Raw genomic sequence first — 20903 nt, forward strand, 5'->3', positions numbered from 1 at the left:
GCGTCCAGCAGTCCCACCAATGTTATTTCATCTCAATGTACGTTTCGAATCAATTGGAACACTTTTTCAGAATACTGGGTTGCTAATTATTAAATAATGCACAGCTTTCGTGTTTTGAAACAATGTGGCATTTTATAAATACAGATGTAAATATAGATCATGACAGAAAAGGTGGATGAGGCTGTTGTAAGTCAAACTGTAGTTTCTGACATTCTGTAAATTTAGTGGTAAATTTAGCTGTTCAGCACAATGAGTACGGTACTGTACATGTATTACTCATGTATTACTGTACATTAATTAGTGGACATTTATTACTGTACCCCGCACATTCGTTGCACCGGAAACTGTAACAGCAGGGGGCGCCAAAGTCTCGTTTTCTGTACCGCTCAAAGTTGTCAGGTTGTCACTTTTGGGGTTTTTGTAATTACTGAGGGGGGTGCGGTGGCGCAGTGGGTTGGACCGGGTCCTGCTCTCCAGTGGGTCTGGGGTTCGAGTCCCGCTTCGGGTGCCTTGCGATGGACTGGCGTCCCGTCCTGGGTGTGTCCTCTCGCCCTGTGTTGCCGGGTTAGGCTCCGGCTCCGCGCGACCCCGTATGGGACAAGCGGTTCAGACAATCAATGTGTATTTAGTTGTACGCGCCGATTATTCCTGTAGAAATGAAACATTCTTTGTATCCTTTAGTAACGGCTAGTTTAAAGTAATTTTTAAAAATACACACTAAATTCGTTTCCACAGAGCACTGACTGACTCACTGAGGAGAAGAGCGAGGAAAAAAACACTAAAACTGAAGGCTGAGAAGATACAGCGACACCTCGTCGTGTAACCGAGCGTTCTTGTCGGGTCCGCTTGGACACTTAGGGCTCCAGAAAATAACAAACGCTGCCCGTCCGTCCGGGTTGGTTTCCAACACCTTCGAAATCTTTATTTGATGCCACGTGTATAACTTACAAGAAGACTTGCTGATGCACTCCAGTGCGCATGTATACAGAGTCCAGCCTATAGCAAACCCCGAGGGGAGAAAAGACTCATCATACACACATAAGCATCACGAGTGAACGGTCTCCCAGTGTCCCCACATCCAAAATTAAATGTTTTACACTCGGCATATTATATGATCCTAAACAAATGTCACATACCTTTCACAGAGCCAATGAAAACCGTGGCTGCAAACATGTTTGGCCCCATAAAGCACCAAGGCTCACCGCTCTAGACGCCCAAAGGAGGGTTTCTTTCGCTGTGAAATTTCGTCCGACAGGTGCACGGCGGGTGGCGCCTCGCACCCGGGTTTCGGCGAGCGCGAGCAAGAGCCGTGACGTCAGCGATCGGAACGTCTCTCCGGCGTGGTCCCGCCCTCCTCCTCCTCCTCCTCCTCCTCCTCCTCCTCCTCCCGGCCCCGCCCTCCCTCGCCCCGCCCTGCACCGCAAGCGCCCCGCTCAGGCAGCGAGCCGCTTCGAGCACAAGCGAACATGGCGCTGGCGACGCTGCCGTGAGCCGAACATCGGCTGCTTTGGAAAGGGGGGGAACAACATGATGAGAAGTCTCGGGGGATTATCACGCAGGCTGTAGTTAGAAGCACTGGGACACAGGGAGAGAGCGTTGGTTAAGTCCCGCTGCGGGCATGGCGGTGTAATGTAAATGTAAGAGACTGAGTGAGTTTGTCACGGGAAGAAGTGTAGCTAAGCTAGTAGTAGTGGTGACGGTGGTATCTATCTATCTCTCCGAGACGAGTGGAGCCCGTCGTCCGTTCGCTGTGTAAGTACGGAGCGCGTCGAGGAAACTTTTCAGCAGCAGGCGCCGAGTAAGAACTTCTGCTGGTGTTCCGGCCGCAGCCACTCACGTCCCCCTTAACTAAGGCTTTTCTTTCCCGGCCGACTCTCTGTCTGTAACCGCCACGCTGCGAACGAACGGCTGGCGAAACCCAGGCAGCGGTCGGACGATTGGACCGGGAGGGAGAAGGAAGCGTCGCCCGCCCGGCTGTAGAAGAGCTGTCCGCCGGCGGCGGCCGTGGAGAAGAAGAACTTGAAGAAGATGGCCCAGTCCCCGGTGGCGGTGCACGTTCCCGGGATGCAGGTGAGCAAAGAAGAGAGAGAGAGAGAGAGAGAGAGGCCTGGCTGGAGCACCAGGCGAGTTGCCGCGCTGAAGGGGGAACTTGTCGCCCGCTCGGAGTTTTAAATGCGGGTAACTAATTGAGGGCAGGCGGGTGAGGTGTGTTTGTGTGTGTGTCTCTGACGGAGAGGATCCCATGATGATGATCATCATCCATCGGAACGAATGGTTGGTGAAGAGCGACAAGAAGAAGAAGAAGAAGAAGAAGAAGACTGACAGCCGTTGGCCGCCAGTGGGACCGCACACGCCGCGGGCTTTTCTTCTCCACAACACGCGCGAACTTAGTGTCTCAGTTTGCCTCAGGGACGCGTACGGTCAAGTTACTTCTTCTACGCGCCCTCCCGTCTTTCGGCCGAGATACGTCGTCGTGTCGATCACGGGGGGAGGAGGAGGAGCGCGAGCGCAGCGCGAGTCGACGTTTCCCCGCCAGGCTGCAGCTGCAGCTCTGCTCTGGTCGCGATGAGCTGCGATGACTGACAGCTGGCAGCAAACAGTGCGCTCCCTCCTTCGCTGGCAGAGCTGCTGACTGTAACTGAGGACTGACAGGTGTGGGGGCTGGTGCTGTGTACAGTTTACTTGCTGGTCTCACTTAAGTCACAAGTATTTAACTGTTGTATCAAGGGGTCATTTTTACTGCAGCGCTTCAGGTTTCAAACCCGGTTCCTTCGAGTGCGGGGCAGCAGCTCTTACCGCTACGCCACTTCTTGTCCCCGCTCGGTCACCAGCGGGTTCGTGAATCCACAGCTGATGGTGTTGCAGCCGAAGGTGCTGGTCGCCGTCCTCAGCCTTCCTCCCGCAGGTCACGTCCTACCATCTCGCCGCAGTGGGCTGCTTCACTGAAAGGTACCTGAACCCCTGTCCAGCCGTCAGCGCGCAGTGTTTCGTCGCGCCGTTTCTGAGTTTTTGCCTATAAATACGAGGCACTTAAATACACGCTCTTCCTGGCTCTCTCTGATTCCCGTGACTTCGGCTGCACCGACTCCGTAACCATAGCTATGATTGATGCGGGGGGAACGTGGGTCGTTGCGTCATTTCCGTGTCCTTCGGAGCTTCCGGTGTGGACACGGGTGCCGTCTTAACAAAAAAAAAAACTCTGTTGTAATGGCCTCTTTGAATACCAGATGTTTGATTTCAGCTCCTTGCTCTCTTCACTTTGCTGCTTGTAAACACACTTGTGTGAACGGTGAGCAACAATATTTAATTCCAAACTTTGACTGAAATCTGGTGTTTTACACATCACCCCCCCCCCCCCCCCCCCCAAACCATAGACACTACCAGACGTGTTTGAGAAGAGACTCGAGGCAGTGATCTCAAGTGAGCCCTGGATATGGGCAATCACGGGCCAGTCGGGTAGCGTCGCCGCAGCACTAACAACCTGTTGGACACATGGAGGCAATTTGGAGGGGACAGATCTTAGCAAATTGGTACTTGAAACTTTGGAAGGGTTTTGAGGTAATTGCATGTGCTCCTAGATCCCAGCGATGTGTGTGTGTTGCCATGGCTGCTGTGTAAACATGCAAGGCCTGCAGTGTCTGTGCCAGAGGCTTGCCGGAGAGCGCTGTGCGCTCTTGGTTCTCCAACAACAGGGGACACCTCTGCAGTGGGAGGTCACCGACTCCTTGGGGAGTCTTTAAGGCTCAGGCACCTCTGCTCATCCTGGCTTTGCTATCCATTGCATCTCCCTTCATGGTAACAGTGTCTGCTGTGCTTGCTGAGTAGGTCTTGCCCTAACCACCGCTCTTTGTGCCGACTGGTGTCTTCGGACATGCTTTCGCCGGTCTGAACGGGCGGCAACCCAGTTTCTTTGCCTGGATAAAGGCAATTATGAAGGATCTCTTGCCGCAGGGCTCCGATTCCATACATCTGAGCAAGTCCGGACGCCTTAGGGTCAGGTGTTGCTGCTTGCGTTGTGTGGACAGATCAGTTTTGCCCCTTTTTGCTAACGAGTACATTCGTAAAATAGTTGTGTTGCCGCTACATGTCGGCAAGGGTCACGTAATTCGGTGACTCCCACACGCTTTGCATTTGAACTGATGCTGTGGTTTTACAAGCACAATTAGAGAGCTCTTTCACGGATGTTTCCGGTCATTCTGGCACACACTAAGCCCCTTACATACTGATGTGGGGGGGTGGAGTGAAATGTCTCTCATCGTACACTTTGCTCTTATGCACTGGGCTACAAAACTTTTTGAGACTGGTCACGTGAGTGCCTTTTCCTTCAGTGTTTTTCTGTGTTCTGAGAGCAAATGGTAAAAGAAAGTTAGGAAAGTCAGCTCACTTTGGTTAAGTTTCCTCATGAGCTTTGTGCTTTGATGGAGGGAGAGGCAGTTTCACAAGAGGAGCACTCCAGCTAGTCTCTGTGGTTGAGCAAGGCAAGTGCCAACTGACTTTCTTTTTTTAACTGCCTGAAAAGGCTGTGTGTAATTTTGGTTCTGTGGGGCTTAAAACCAGCATTCTCTTTGATTGTGGGAAATTTTCCTGGATATTCAGAGCTACACCAGTGGTCTCTCGCTCTCTCCCCCCCTTCCCACCAGGAGCACATAGGCAGAGTGCAGAGCTGATAGGGTCCATCCAGGAAGTGAGTGGTGTGACTCTGCATCTTTTTCCCCACTGAGCTTGTTTTACATCCAGGCACTGCATTGCCAACCATCGGCATTTCCCCAGCCACTCCCGCTTCGCTCTGTTCTCTTCTCTCAGGTAGAAAGAGAAGCGATTCTCCTCTTCGCTGAACCTTATGAACCCTGGGGAGCTGCCACGTCTGTCACTTCAGCCTGTTCGTTCATTGTTTTATAGTTTTTATTTCCTCCTCCTTCCTGGACACGATTCTGTTGACCCAGAGTCCAAAGTCGATGAGGTAATCTAGTGCTGCACTAATGTCTAACCTGTGCGCTCAACTGAAGGAAGTCTGGATCACTGGCCAATCATGCATGATGATTTTTTTTTCTTTTTTGGCTTCCGGGGATTCGGTCACCTGTTTACACAAGAACTATTTTTACCCTCAGTATGAGTACTTGTACATGGTTAGGGTTGGTCCTGTTCATAAATAAGCAATCTAACATCTTTGCTTTGATTGGCCTCAATTGTATGACTGAGCCTGCTTTGCTGTAAGTCATATAAAGTAGTCTTTATTCTTCATTACTTGATTTAATTGTTCAAAATGGTGTCTAGGGTTGTGAGTGGGGTTTCAAAGAATTCCACGTAAATGCATGTATGTGATATGTTATGCAATATATTGTAGCTGGCAAGTTACCCTTTTTGCTTACTCCATGCATGGTATTCTTGGCTGAAAGTATCCTCACCGAATGCTGCAAACATTCCTAAAATAGGCCCTTTAACAATATAATATTGTTAAGCGATATAACCATTGTATGGTGGATTGTCAGTTAATGTTTCTGTTTATACCAACTGAGTGGAGGGTTTGGAAAGAGTTGTGATCCAGGGGATTGGGGTGTTTGGTTACCCTCTGCACATGGCATTGCGCCAGTCTGTGACAGGGGATTTACTTTGCCTGTGGCTTCGTCTTTGCTCTGACGCAAACCCATGTCACCGCTAGCAGCAGCAGCTGTTGTTGATGGTCTCAGCTCTTAACCTGACAACAGACACCGACTGAGAGGTTTCTTATCTGAGACACGCTTCTACATTTTCAGTCTGGTACTGCTGAGATGAAAAGGGGTTGTGAAAGATGGGTGTTTTACAGTTAAATTTCAGTAATGTTAAATATGACTGTTCCTTTGTGATGTAGATTCACTGCATTTTGTGACTGTTCAGCAAGGGGTTATGTTATGAATGCACCAGGCTTTCTCTCTGCATATATGTCATTGGTCTCACTAGATTTTGGTCATTCACGTGGGCAGGATGAAAGGGCAGGGTGGCAGGTGTTCAAACAAAAAGCAGGCTTTTACTAAGCTAAAAATCAAAGAGGAAATTTGGATGTGTCCCTTTAAAAGGCAAGTCAACAAAACCCAGGCAAACAAACCAGAAATGGTGTCCACCGAACTGCACCTGTTAACATGAACAGGGAGCTATAGGCTCACTCTCCTATTCTCTCGCTGTCTCCTGCAGTGTCAACCCAGCTGCCCTTATATAAAAACCTAAATTGTCTCATTAGCAGCAGCTGTTTGTCATTATGAGAAGTGGCACCAGGCTGGCATTAGGGAGGGAACTGTCGGTCAAGTGTGGCCCCAGACTATACCACAGCTCTGCTTCCTGCCTGTGTGAAATATTCATAACACGGTGCAGATGTGAAATATTCTAATTTAGACTTTCTTCTGCATATTGTATCATTGAAACGTCTGTCATAGAAATATTTGTATAATGGCTGCACTTGTAAGTTATGATCTGTGATCTCCTTCCATCCACATATGTTTGTTTGCAGCAGTTAAAGGATTTGTGAGCTTGAACTTTTTAATCGCAGTCTCTTTTGTGGCTTGTCGTGTCCTGTGGTTGGGGGGAAGCTGGGGCAGATTTGATCCTTCAGCCAGATTTACTGTGTGGTTGATGTGTGCCAGTGCCGAGAAGCAGCGTGGGATTGGCTTGACTAGTGTCCTCATAAGCAACATAGATATTAATGGCAAAAAGCATGCAGTCAGCACTCATGTTGTGTGATGTACTCTGGGCTCTTTAATAGCATGTTCAGTTTGTGGTAACTTCCTCCAAGGTATTTTTGGTATCTTGATTTTAAAGGTCTTCACCATTGGTCTTGATAGGTTTTGTACTGGCCCTAAAACGCTGTTCATTGCCAAGAAAGGGACACTTCTTAAATTTACATTCATTTAGCACACACTTTTCTCCAAAGCGATGTACATCTGAGAAAATACAATGTGTGCATTACGTTAGGAGAAGGACATAGTTGCAGGCGTGTGATTCATAAGTAAACCTTGTTTCTTTCCACTTTATGCACCGATGTTCATTGCTCGAGTAGGTGCATAAAGGGCAGAATAGATGAATCCTGATCACCTTCCTACAATTTTTTTAACACAAACATTTACATACAATACAGGAGTAGCGACTGTAACAGCTTATCTGAGCACGATCATAAAGTTAAGGTGCATGAACACTTACACCTTACATGAGCTTGACAGATCTTGGGCGAAGTGGAGCCAGAACTGAGAACCTCCACACTTTACCTTTCATGCACGGGATCACCAAGCAAGCAGCAGACGAGCAAAGCGGCCTGGTTGGGGTGTAGCGGTTGAATGTAAATGACCTATAGTGTGATGATCAAGAACACAAGTTTCCTTTGATAAAATAATACACACTACAGATGCTCCCTGTGGGGAGGCCAGAACAAAACGACGTCCCGGAGATCTAACATGTCCCATTGTATGCGTAACTGACATCTGCTGATAATATTTCTGGGAGATAATGGATGACCAGGGTAAGCGAAGTCTTGACAGAACAGCATTTATCACATGTACAGGATAGATTTACTTTTAGATCCTTTTAGAATCAGTCTTATCAATGTGACTACTGTAAATGCTTAAACATGACTTATTTATGAGTTGCAGATTGTCAGTTTGCCAAGATACTTTCTGCAGCAGTGGTTATCAGCTGAGTGTGGAAAAAACTATCCTGGAAAAACTCATTTTGATGCCTTGTTCTCATCACTTGCAGACGTGCAATTTTAAAACAATCTTAGTTTCAGACTGTAGAATTTGAATGTAGAATAGATCTGAACCTGTTGCATTTCCAGACGTTGAGAGTGCGCGGAGGGTGCGTGTTTTCAGTGCCAGCCAGTCTTTGAGGGCTTCAAACTGGCCTGGCCCTGTTAATGAAACATCAAAATGGTGTATGGAAAGAAAAAAAACCTGTCCTGCTGCTTCTTTGTCATTTAAACTGCTGGGGTTTCAGAAGCTTTGAAAAGCTCAGTTCGCCTAAGACACCATACTGGAAGAAACAATGTGCTGAAATAAGGGGGTGGGGAGGGGGAGGTGTCAAGGAACTCTGAACTCTATTATTGTTGAGAGTAAAATACTTGTCCTTTCATACAAGAGGCCTCCTGAAGATGACACTTTGGTTCAGATTGGAACATCACTACTACTGTCTCCAGGGTTAGTGAGCTGTTTCGGGAGATAATTTGCACTGTCCTGAGCCGATTAGATATTTCACTGGTGGAAATAGCTACAACAGCCTTTGTTTTGATCACGGTTGGGTTACGTGAGTAGTATGACACTAACGTGACATCTCGGCAGTGTTGCAGCAGCTAGCATTGCCACATGCTGCTCAACATCCTGTTGTTTTCGTGGTGAAGGGTTTGGTTTGTGGAGTTTGGCAGCAAGAAGCACATTTGGGGGTTCCTTGAACAGGTGATGTTGCCTTTCCGCAGGTGGTCCAGTCAGTCTCCAGCTGTGGTTCAGGTAAAACTTTGCCCTTCTCTCCAGTATGTTTGTGTGGTTCTTATGTTAAAGAGCTTTTGTGGACTCATCGCCAGGTTCCTCTTAGTGTTGGGGCAGTGTGTGGTTCACACCTTCTCACACCAGTCACAAGCTGTGCTGGACCCTGCCTGTTATTAGGGCTGGTTCACAGTTATACAGACTGTCCATTAGGAAAAATTAAAGGCAGGAGGTTTATTACCGGTGAAATGTGCAAAGTTTGGATCAGATGTCAAACACAAGATGATTGGTGGGGCCCTGCTGCCACAGTTCACTCAGCTTCTTATCCAACTGTCATTGTTGGAGCGCTAGCTGCATCTTGAGGAAGCTCTGGTGTCGCTGGGTGCTGGAAGTGTGCCTGTGGTATTTATATCCATCGTGCGAGCTGGGAGCACTATACCAGCTGTGCCCTACTCATTGGAGCGTGGTGCCAGGGGATCAGAGGCTCTGGCGGCCAGCTTCACATCTGCTACTTGTGAGCACTGGGGTGGAAACATTCCCCTGAGAGCGTGAGGGCTGCCACCTCACCAGGCTCCACTGTGACCTCTGCAGCTGACCTAATGGCCACTTAAGGCTGCTTACAGAAAGAATAGTTAAGGATAGGATAGTTAAACGAATTGAATGTAACACGTGTAAGGTTTCCAAGGTTTCTTCTGCAAGACCAACTCTAACTAGTTACTGATGTAAACTTTGTGGTTTCTAATGGTAGACAAATGCAATTTTTGTTTACACTGCAGTCCTTTATGTGTGAGACTTGTACTTTCTGTTGTCTAGTGTGCTTGCCTAACCACCCTGTCTGTCTGTCCGCCTGCTTTAGAACATTCGGGTGGATCCTGAGGAGCTCTTTACCAAACTGGAGCGCATCGGCAAGGGTTCCTTTGGAGAGGTCTTCAAGGGCATTGACAACCGCACCCAGAATGTGGTGGCCATCAAGATTATTGATCTGGAGGAGGCAGAAGATGAGATCGAGGACATCCAACAAGAGATCACCGTGCTAAGCCAGTGTGACAGCCCCTATGTCACAAAGTACTACGGCTCCTACTTGAAGGTGAGCGGCCAATCTGGAGCTGGGGGGGACCATGAATCATCAGAGAGTCTCTCCCTCTCACACAGAGAGCAGGGTGCCTTTAATGGTGCAGTTAAACATACAGTGACCCAAGGAGGTAATATTTGGGGGAAAAAAAAAAAGAAAAAAAACACTTTGAATTTAGGAGTGATGGCACAAAGTTATGCTTGATGGTGAGAACATTCTTCCTGTTGATGAAAAGTCAAGTTCTTCTCCACTTGTCTTGTATATAGATGTGTGAATGGGTGTAACCCATACCTCTAGCAAATGGTTACTTCCTGCGTCAGAACAATCCCCAAAAAAGCCATGTGTGTTTGACCACAAAGATAAATGGCAACCCTCAGTTGATCAAGTCATAAGTGTATTTTTAAAGCATAATCATGAGTTACTTTACTGTGTAAATGTATTGAAAAATTCTTAGTGAAAAATGGCTTTATATTTGAAAAGTTTACACCATGCACAGGCAGTAGTGTTGCTTATTGGGTGAGTTAATGTGTATTGAGTATGAGATGTAAATTTGGATCTCATGTTGTAACTTTTTTCAGCCTCAGATGACAGGAAAGTGATGAAATGTAATGCTGTCCTCTGAGTGCATGGAAATGAACACCGTAATCTATACAAACCAGAAGCAGATGTGCACTGTAGTCCGGGCTGTCAAAGCCACCAGTACCAAGGTGAGAGCAGTGAAGGTTTTAGCAAGTGCTTTTCCTTGGAAACATATGTATAATTATCCAAGCAAAATGTGTTTTCACAATACAAATAAAGGCCTTCATGTTGTAAATGGATGACATGACAGATACACGACTTTAAATTGATGCATAAAGTTCACTGGCTAAAGCCATCATGTTTACATCCATGAAAACACTCCGAAGTTAGTCACTGTAATGGCAAACCTGGAGTTCATGAAATACCTCTGCGGTATAACTGTAAATGATGAATTCATAAACGGCTAACTGGTGTCTGGGTGGAGTGTGTGTTTACGCATTTATAAAAACGTGTTTGCAGAACTGGAACCTTACGTCACGTGCACACACCTAGAAGTGCTTCGCTTTACATTCGTTCATTTAGCAGACGCCTTTCTCCAAAGTGGCCTAACTCAGAGTAAACAAAGGCCATTTCACAACGGACACGTAGCTTTAGACACACGCAGAGGGTCCAGATTGTTACCACATGCTTTGTCCTATACTCAGTTTTTGCGGCACACATTACACAGGTAATGCTCTCAGAACCGAGTCAGGTAGGACATCCGAAGATGATGGTGACAGATGGTGCGGTGCAAAGTTCTGGAGCTGTTTTGAGGTCGTTCCTAAATTCTGAAGGCGACACAGCAGCTCTGAGGGAGAGACTATGTTCGTTCCACAATTTTGGAGCCAAATGTGAGAAAGACTTCAGGCTTTGGACCTTTGAGTGGGTCCACCAAGCAGCCAGGAGGAGCGCAGAGATCTTTCTAGGCCATGTGGAGTGAACAGACAGCATAGCGGCCTTTATATTATCATTAGCTTTTCTTGAGGTCACCCTGCCACCTTTGACTGTAATTGGGAGATGTTTTTATACTGCTGTGCTCAACCTAAGGCTGAAAGCTCCTCTACCTGTATAGGTCCTGCGTTGAACTGCCTCATGACACCTACACAACGTGTGTTACTCGAGCCGTGGCAAACACGGATATGTCTTTATTAAAAATGCTGTAAGCGCCACATACAAAGTAAAGAGGCTCCCTGATGACACCCTGCCATAGTGTAGGTGTCGCGCAGCCCTTTTCAGCACATCGCAATGTGACAATTCCTGTATTTCTAGACTCAAGTGAGACCTCATTTACCTCGCTGAAGTTTTCACTGGTGGCGAAATGTTTGCTGACTGGAACTTCCTGTAGAGTCACTGTCAGGTCTCCTCAGGCCTGTCCAACTCATTTTGAATTGCGCCCCTCCGAGCTCCCGTGTGTGTGTGTGTGTGTGTGTGAGAGACATTATGTATGTGTGAGACACTCGCCTTGGTTGAGGACAGTGTTGCTTGTGTTCCGTTGAAGGGCAGGTCTGTCTCAGAGTTTGGTTAACATAGTTTGTGTGGGTGTGTGTAGCGGTGGTGAGTTAATGGATTACGCGGTTTCTGAGATTCAGGGGCCCCTCTGTGCACCGCTTGGCCCGTGTTTACTCAACCTGGCACAGCAAGCGCGTTGATGTCCAAGGTGTCACCTCTCTCTCTGTGTGTGTGTGTGTGTGTGTGTGTGTGTGTGTGTGTGTGTGTGTGTGTGTGTACACATGCCTGCATGACTCCCTGGGTGGGGTCACAGTCTCTACCCACTGGCAACTCTCTGTCTGCGGAAAACTGTGGTCAGACAGGGACCCACTGACGCAGGAAAAGCCCTCTCCAGATGTTTCCAGCTGCCCAAGCGAGCAGTTCGGCGTTTTCCACAAGGCCACCCTCCCTAAGGGTTTCGATGTGGGTTGTGGCGTCTGTGTTGTTGTGCTGCACCCTTTCATCGAACCCTTTGGGCTCGCGAGCAGGATCAGTGCATGCAAATGTGCCGAGCTCCATGCAAAGGGCCCCTCGGCAGCGATGGCAGTGGCTCAGCTCCTCGGCTCAGATTGTGGCCGAAGCTCGAGGCAACAGTAATGTGCCACTTAGGATCAAGTGGCTTCCCCACAGTTGTGCTCCTCTCTGCTTGTTCAAACATTTGCATTGATTGCTGCATTTTCTTCAGATCAGAGGCATTAAAAAGTTTGCTCATTTACATTTGATGGACATAACATTTGAATAAATTTATTAGAAATGATCAGCTCGCCATTCAAATGGAGTAGTTCCTTAAGTATGATAAAATTTCTGCTTATTTTAAATGTGAGAGCAACACTAGAAGATATGTTTTATTTGATATTTGTATAAATATTTTTGCTCTGCTGTTGATGTGTAATATGGAGGTCCTTGGTGTGACATGTTTCCTGTTAGACTTGAACAAGATTTATCTGGAAGGAGAGCAACTTTGGTCATTATTTACCTTTATAACTTCAGTGCTTAGCGACCATTGTGTATGTAAACAAGACATTGTGTCACTGTGTGCCTAGCAGAAACTTTAACAAGCATATCTTAGTACATCTGGGTGTTTTCTCTAGTTCCCTACTCGGACTTGAGCCGATGACCTTCAGGTTGAAGGACTGTGCTTTAACCAGCACGCTTCCCGTTGTCTTTCGGTTTCACTTTTTCACCTGTGTGCCTCTTCTCCAGGAACGGTACTTGGGTGAAGTACACATTGAACAGCAAGTACTAATGTTTTTTTTTTTTTTTTTTTTTTTTTTTAATCAGTGTGTCTTGCTGTCCGCAACTTTCAGATGATGCTGAGCAATTTATCCATAAAGGCATTAACAGATTGAGCCTCGTACGAGGAACATTATTGAATCAAAAAGTAAATACTGCGTTCCTTTTTGACTTCATATGCATTTTAAAATTCCACATTAACGTTTAACCTAATTTTTCCATTAATAATTACACCAAGTGTTGAAAGTCCTTTATGGTGAAGTATTCCCCAGACAGGGGACTGTCCCTGTCCACAAACACTTTTGAACAGCTCCATAATTTTGTTTCTCACTAGTCACTTTGGCTTTATTTTATATTGTCTAGATTTCCCTGGATCAGTTTAGTTTTCTGACTGCCAAGTGTTTATTTCCCAGGTATAAGTAGTGTACTGTACATTACACATGTAACGGTGACATAAACCATCACCCTCCTGTTTACGCTGTTATTACTGCGCTCTGTCTGTATGCCACATTTCCTGGAAGTCCGTAGTTACTGCTCTTTTCCTCACCTGACGTAAAGCTCCTTCGATAAACAGGCTGTCTACTTTATAATCTGTGAGTTGTTTAATCACTATTAGTTTGTACGTTTTATGTAACTTTTCATTATAGAAAGAAATTTTCATCCAAACTCTTTGCAGCCGTGTAATCTGCTGTCATGTGTACAGTTTTGTGATGGAGATGAAAATATTTTGTACAAAGTAAAATAGGGTAAGTCCTTGTTTGTGGAGTTTGTTGGACGGCACATTGGTTTCCCTTCAGTATAAGGGAGGGTCATATTGCATATTGATACCAAGCACGGTGCGGCTGGCTGTTGAGTCATCCTTTATATGGGTGCATCATATCTTCCATCATCATTTACAACACGCATGCTGTGTGTTGCCAAGACAAATTGCCCGTTAGGATAAATATATAAACAGGAACTGTAGAGAAGTTACTGTCTAATAACAGGCTGGTAAGCTCTAGAAAAGTGTGTTCACACAGACCATGGTTTGTGACACACTCTTGATGCCCTGTGTCACCAGACTCACGGGGGACAGGGTGCTGCCGCCTATCGAAAATGTTGCGTGTGGCATGTTGGGGATGGAGAGACACTGCAGCTCCCGTCTCTTTGTGTCTCTGTGTCTGGGGTGTGTTTGCTAGAGGTGTGACTGCATCAATAAATAAATAAGCATCTTGTCCAGGCCCCTGGATTATTTATTTATATATATATATAATATATATATTATATCTCTATCATTGACTGACGGGGTGTTCCAGAACAGCACAAAATGTACCAATAAGTACTGGACTTGTTTGAGACTTCAGTGTTAATAATGTTTGTTACCTGATTATATTCAGGTGTCAGCTATTAAATGTGTACACATTATTCTTTTTAACATGTTTACATTTCTGCAGTTATGTATTTAAATTTTTGTAGAATTTTACATGGATGGAATTCTCAGAGTCACTAACTGCCAATAGCTATCGGTCCAGTGCAGGGTAGCTGTGGTCCAGTGCCTATCCCAGTAGCATAGCGTGCTAGGCTAGTCGGGGTACACTCCAGATGGGACGCCCGGTCCATTTGCGTGTACCCACACACTCTTTAAGTTACACGTACACACACTTCAGGAAATTTAGAGTCACTTGTCTTTGGTCTCTGGGAGGAAAACAAAGTTCCTGGAGGGAATAAATGCAAACAAACACACAGTGAGCCAGATTTGAACCTGTGAGTGGGTGGAATTAAAAATGAATCTTTTCAAACGCAGCGTTTGTGGTCCAGCTCTCCTTTGCGATTTGCTTCGCTGTGGTTATAGAGGGCTGACTGATTCTCACAGCCCTGGTGGCAGGAAGCCTCTCGCTGGCTCCCTCCTGCGGGATGCTGAGCTCAACGCAGAACTGCCCTGTCCTGCCGCCACAGAGGAGCCTGTGTGTTCATACCAAACATGCCGATAAAGTTGGAACTTCAGTCACGTTAGCGATGTGACCCACTCTAGAGAGCACGTTCTCTTGGATGCCCCAGGGGATGTGCTGAAGGAAGTTCACCCAATGAGAGCTTTGCAGTGGTGTTAGGCTGCAGCCCTGCTGCGGTGGGCTACCCTGTGATCGTCATATGTTGGCTTTAACTGCGGTATCTGTGGTTAACTGTGTCCTGTCCACAGTCCTCCCCAATACGGAAAGGACGCCGCTGAGAATGAAAGGACTGCTCGTGTAACTTGCTGCTTCTTGGGGGAAAGCCACTGATGCTCTTCTCAAGCGGGGACACATCTCACTGATTTATTGTAACCTTTGTTGAAACTTGACTGAAAGTTTCCAACTAAATTATTCTTGCGTAAAAGCACTTAACTCCAACATTACCTCAAGTACTTCTCCTTACCGTGCAAATGATTATTATTGTTAATAATAATTTAGCTGATGCTTTTGATGCAGCTCCAATGTTGTTCATACACTAAGCATGACAAATGTCTAGTATTAACAAAATTTCACCCTCGTGTTTTGCTTACAAACAAAAAAAAAAAAACTATCCTATGGTCTTGGACCTGTGTGAAGTGGCTTTTTTTCGGACGATAATGTTTTTTCTCCCCGCGTTTCCTGTTCAGGGCACCAAACTGTGGATCATAATGGAGTATCTTGGTGGTGGCTCAGCTCTCGACCTGGTAAGAGAAAACCGCCACATAATGGCAGATTTTGTCCAAAAGGCACATAAAGGCTGTCGAGTGCTTGATTCATAACTACAAAGTTGTTTGTGTACAGCTGCGGGCAGGTCCTTTCGACGAGTTCCAGATTGCCACCATGCTCAAGGAGATACTCAGGGGGCTCGACTACCTGCACTCAGAGAAGAAGATCCACAGGGACATCAAAGGTGTGTGTGTTGGTCAGGCTGCTCTCTACCTGTAAGCTGATGGACACACAGTCAGTATGGAGGATTGACAGCAGGGAGAATTGATGGACTTGAACCTGGTGTTGCTGTTGTTTAATCTCCTAAAACATGTCAAAATGTGCCGTTTCTTTGGTACGTCGACTCTTGTATTGTGAGTAATGGCCAGAAATGTATAGTAGGACAGGAAATTTTGGCCTCAGTGGATTTTTGCTTGACTTTATTAGTTCAGAATTTAAGAATTTTGTTTATATATAATTTACTTTCTGAATGTAGTGTGGGAAAATGTGGTTTTTATAATTGTGTTCAGTGACGGGGCTGGTCTCTGATTATGATTCCTGTACTTTTACTTCAGCATAAATGTATTTTGATGTTCTGAACGTACCTTTATTTGAATCACTAAGGACATCTTTGCCTCTCCACACAGCGGCAAACGTGCTCCTCTCAGAGTCAGGGGAGGTGAAACTGGCAGACTTTGGCGTTGCGGGTCAGTTGACCGACACCCAGATCAAGAGAGAGACCTTTGTGGGCACCCCGTTCTGGATGGCGCCTGAGGTCATACAGCAGTCCGCTTACGATTCTAAGGTGGGTCTGTGCTTGGCGACGCGTGTCCTTCTACTTCTGTGTCACATCAGCTCTTCCTGTGCAGTAACCTGTGGGTCCTGTGCAGTGGGACCGACAGCCGCATAATTAGATACTAACAGCTGTGGACTTGATAATGCTGACATTGTGAAAAAGCAGAGTCTGCATGGTGTCCTTCATCTAGGTCAGCTTCTATAGCTCTGACAGCAATAAATGAATGATTATTTTAAATTAAAAATTGCAGGGAATTTTTGGAAGTTTTTTTTTGTTGTTGTTGTTGTTAGATATTTAAATGACATGGTTATGTAACTTATAACTATTTACTTAAAACAGAAGCTAGCGTTTCCTCCCAACTGTGCATCTGCCTCCTTCCTCTCTTTACCGGTTCCATGTGTTAATGCTGGTAGCTGCTGTCTTACACCCTCACACCATAATGCTTGGAAGTTGTGCAAAGGCACCACTGACTCTGCATTTCTGACTGCTCCTCGGAAAGGCCTTTAATTCAGGGTCGTCCTGCTCCCTGGGAGAATAGACTCCAGAAACGGTGCTTTGCTTTGATCTTTTTCCGCAGGCCGATATCTGGTCTCTGGGCATCACAGCCATCGAATTGGCCAAGGGAGAGCCCCCAAATTCGGACATGCACCCCATGCGTGTCCTCTTCCTCATTCCCAAGAACAACCCACCCAGCCTCAATGGTGACTTCTCAAAATCCTTCAAGGAGTTTGTGGACTCCTGCCTGAACAAAGATCCAGCTTTTGTGAGTAGTGGAGGAACTCGACTCCTTGTGGGCAAAAGATGGATTGAGCTGGTGCCCCAGAATCAGCTTTGTGTGTTACGAGGCATTCAGTACAGTTTTGAAGGCTTCATAGTTTTCTTGATTTTATCAGTGGAAATTGCTGTGTCATGCATCCAATCCAAATAAGTTATTTTAAAATGAATATCAAGTAAGGGAGATTTTTGTAAGCAGTGATAACATCAGACTGCTTTAAATTGCTTACCACAGTTTTCCAAATATGTCCATTTTTGCTTCTTTTCCTTAAAAGGGTAATATCGTGGTTCTACTGCGTATGTTATGGGATGACTTCTTTTTTAGGCTTATTTCAAACATCTTTTCTCACTGTCGGTCTTGTCAAGCAAGGTCTCTGTACTGTAAGCAAGTTCTTCTCTCCCTTTAATTCTTGCAAAGGGCCCTTAGAGGACATTGTAGATTTTTGGCAAAGGGCTCCACTACTGACATTGCCTTTTCCACCTCAGAGACCTACGGCAAAGGAGCTTCTGAAACACAAGTTCATTGTGAAGAATGCCAAGAAGACCTCTTACTTGACGGAGCTCATCGACCGATTGAAACGCTGGAAGGCTGAAGGTCACAGCGATGAAGAATCCAGCTCAGACGACTCCGACTCGTGAGTGAAAGTGTGGTGGTGCAGGTGTGACACCAGAGCTTCATTTAGTGCACAGAAACGGTGGCTTTTCCCAATAGATGGGTAGTACGGTCAGTTCGGTAGTACGTCCAGTGCCAAGTTTTGAACTTCTGGACCTCTTTTCTGGGCTGAGATGAGAGTTCACTAGTCTCATGCCATACTCTGCTGTTTGCACTGCTTTTAGTGAGTCCAGCAACAAGGAGAACGATCTGTCCCAGCCAGAGTGGTCTTTCACCACGGTTCGCAAGAAGAAACCGGACACGAAGAAGGTGTCCAACGGGACGGTGAGTGTGGAAGAAAGGGGAGAGAGGGTTCAGTCTACCCAAGGGCCTCTTCTCTTTGATTGAGGACTGCTTGCTTGTTAGGACTGAGTTCATGTCTCTTATGTTATTGCTGTAGTACTAGTTTGTCACATTACATTTTAGAGACTTGCATATGAAATTTTTGTAGCTAAGGTGAAAAAGACCCATTTTACTGCATGGAGTCTGAGCACTTGGTGGTTCTGATCCTACAGGAGGTTTTTTTGTAAAGCATTTATCAACATGCATAGTTTTTATTTCAAATTTGAATCCCTTAGAGCAGCCACAAGATGATAAATTGCTTGTTATATTGAAGCTGTAGGTTACACAACTGATTCTTATCACATTGTAACTAACTGGTAATAAACACGAGTTAATCTTTTAGGGAATATATGTTGGCCTAAGGGACATGAACTACTGATGACTTGCAGAGTCCTCAGTTGCTCAACAGCCATGTGAGCAATCACTCCTCCACGATGCCGTCACAGAAGCACAGGGCAGCTATGTGAATAATTATACAGGTATTTTAATGGTCTCAACTGGCTCAAGAGGCACCCACATCCTGGGAGTTGTTTACAACTGGTTGCTATGCTATGTGCAGGACATCCCATGTTGAAATTTTAGTGTTAGTGAGGAAATCGCTTGCTGTTGAATTTCTGAACTGTTAGAAATTAGAGAGGTAATGAAGGGTGAGAGTCTTCAGATATTGTACCTTTTTGGACTTAAGGTGAGGTCAGGAACATGCAGTGTGTAGTAGGTTTTAAAAAGGTTCTTAGTCTAGTGCAGAAGTAGCACGTTGGAAGAGTGCTTTTCACACATTTCCACATCTTGCCGTGTGAATGAATTTATACGCAGTGGTTTCTCCTCTGTTCCATTTGCCTGCAGGACCAGGAGCTCCTGAAGAAATCTATCAGCCTGTCCACAGTGATTACTCCTGTGTTCCTGGAGGTAAAGACAACCAACATTCTAAGAAGGTTTCTTTGAGGCTTTGCATTTTGGTATGATGGACTAAACATCTATGGGTCGTCCACATGTCCCTGCGTAGCTGAAGCAGCAGCACAGAGAGAGTGAGAAGAAGGGTGCCATCGAGGAACTTGAGAAGAGCATCCGCATGGTGGAAGATGTCTGTCCCGGCATCACGGACAAGATGGTGAACCGGATCATCGAGAAGTTTCAAAAGTGAGTGCGTATTTAAGGCTTTTACAGAAACCTCAACGGAATATGCATCTGCTTGACTTGGAAATTGATTTTTTTGTTGCTTTCTTTCATCAGATTTTCTGCAAGTTAATGGAGTGAATTTGCAGGCCAGGAGCCAAGAGCCCTCCGATCACCTCAGCACTGTCCCCCAGACCCCCTCTGCCGACTTGTATGAGGCCTGCAGATAGTCTGGGGTAGGCCAAGGGGCCACTCACCTATGTACATTTGTGAATATCTGACCGAATAGGAATAGAATCACATTTTTAGTAAATAATACAGAACAAGGGAGTGAGAAATGTTAATTATATATTAAAAAGGAACAAGATTATTGTTGCTCCTTTTTCTTAATAAAAGTTTGGAGTTAATGTCTGAGGTTGAGTGCACTCTGATGAGATGCTTGTGGTGAATGCAATTTGTTAGTCTGTTATATATATTTTTTTTAATTAGTCATGTAGCTATTTAGTTGGGAGATTAATGTATAGAGGTTAAAACGTCGATCTTTTGCTGAGCATAAGACATATTTGTTCAGACATAAATTGTATTTTATAGCTATCTTATTTTAGTGCTATAGGATATATTTAAATGTAGAATTGTGACACTTGGTCAAGTTGCGCACCTGTGCGTTAGGTGTCGGCGCACCTTTCCCCCACGGACGTACCGACGTAGGATTATACACCCTGCTGAATGGAACCTTCACATTTACTTTATTAATTGACATGAAATACCTCACAATTCAGTCAAACAATTCAGTACTAAAAAGTGAGAGACTAGCGAATGACTATCTTCCTCTGACTCGTTCACTGCTCATCCGCTTCCTCTGGGCTCCAGGTGAGATCCGACTGGGAGGCAGATTTCTCCCCCCCCCCTTCTTTCCCTTCCTCTCTGTGTGTGTGTGTGTGTGTGTGTGTGTGTGTGTGTGTGTGTGTGTGTGTGTGTCTCTCTCCCATTCTGGTCTTTGGGGGAGTTCTTAAATCCACCTCAAATTACTCCAGTCCCTTTGGATCTGTCTTGTTCAACTACTGCGTCATTTGAAATTTCTGAGAAATCTGAGAAGAGCGCGCACTTTAAGCTTTGTCCTTCACATGAGGTGACTGGTGTTCTTACCTTTTATATTTCTTTTTGTTTTGTTTCCCCCAATACTTGCAGTGCCTCTTAAGAGGAAGAGTTCTGGCCAGTAGTCAATTTTAGACTCTTATCCTCCCAGGTTTTAATGTAAACTGTTCCTCTGAAATGTTTAGATTTTTTTTGAAATAGTAGTTTAACTGGACAGTTTATGGGAAGTAGTCTTTCTTTTTATGCAGCATTTCTGTATTCATTTTTTTAAGAGAAATTGATCTGCCAAGGCCTCAGCTGAACTCAAGGCCAGTTCCCTAAGAATGTATCATGGCTTGGTGGAGATGCTGCCCTTTAGTAGCAGGGAGGATTTATGCCAACTTGACATCCAATGGTGCCTGAAACTAAAGAATTGTTCTAAAGTTCTCTGTTTTGGTGTAATAGTCATACTATCTTTAAATGCTTTAAAAACCTGTAGTAAGTTGCTGCCAGACAGAATTTTTGAAAGCAATAATGTTTGAATAGAAGATATTTTTATATTTCTGTACAACAAGCGGTTGCAAAAAGATTTTGTAAATATCCTTAATCTAAGCTTTATAAAGGTAATTTGGTTTTATTGCAGAGAACTGTAAAACATATCTTGTAGAGTCACTAATTTTGAATCTGTTTT

General features: G+C 45.4%; 1 protein-coding gene across 3 annotated transcripts; it reads left to right on the top strand.

Annotated features, from left to right (window-relative positions):
* Window positions 1–1424: 1424 nt before the first annotated feature.
* Window positions 1425–20796, top strand: LOC108934346 (serine/threonine protein kinase 26). Of its 3 annotated transcripts, none has more exons than XM_018751998.2 (12): window positions 1425–1752; window positions 1923–2070; window positions 9295–9525; window positions 15404–15460; window positions 15558–15666; window positions 16109–16266; window positions 16835–17020; window positions 17518–17666; window positions 17869–17968; window positions 18869–18931; window positions 19029–19162; window positions 19256–20796. In XM_018751998.2, exons 2-12 carry the CDS (start codon window positions 2029–2031, stop codon window positions 19269–19271), a joined length of 1245 nt encoding a protein of 414 aa, XP_018607514.1. In that variant the 5' UTR covers window positions 1425–1752; window positions 1923–2028; the 3' UTR covers window positions 19272–20796. The 3 variants fall into 3 exon arrangements, with proteins under 3 accessions (XP_018607514.1, XP_018607515.1, XP_018607517.2); XM_018751999.2 differs by having other exon boundaries at window positions 1927–2070; XM_018752001.2 differs by lacking the exons at window positions 1425–1752; window positions 1923–2070 and adding an exon at window positions 10089–10217 and having other exon boundaries at window positions 9451–9525.
* The last annotated feature ends 107 nt before the right edge of the window (window positions 20797–20903 follow it).

The sequence above is a fragment of the Scleropages formosus genome, chromosome 4 (assembly GCF_900964775.1).
Source record: "Scleropages formosus chromosome 4, fSclFor1.1, whole genome shotgun sequence".
Classification (NCBI taxonomy): Eukaryota; Metazoa; Chordata; class Actinopteri; order Osteoglossiformes; family Osteoglossidae; genus Scleropages; species Scleropages formosus.

Excerpts from the sequence above, each read along its gene's own strand:
- LOC108934346 (XM_018751998.2), top strand. The coding sequence starts at position 2,029 with ATGGCCCAGTCCCCGGTGGCGGTGCACGTTCCCGGGATGCAG. Across the intron at positions 2,071-9,294 it reads TGCACGTTCCCGGGATGCAG|AACATTCGGGTGGATCCTGA; the intron begins GTGAGCAAAGAA and ends CGCCTGCTTTAG. Across the intron at positions 15,461-15,557 it reads GTGGCTCAGCTCTCGACCTG|CTGCGGGCAGGTCCTTTCGA; the intron begins GTAAGAGAAAAC and ends GTTTGTGTACAG.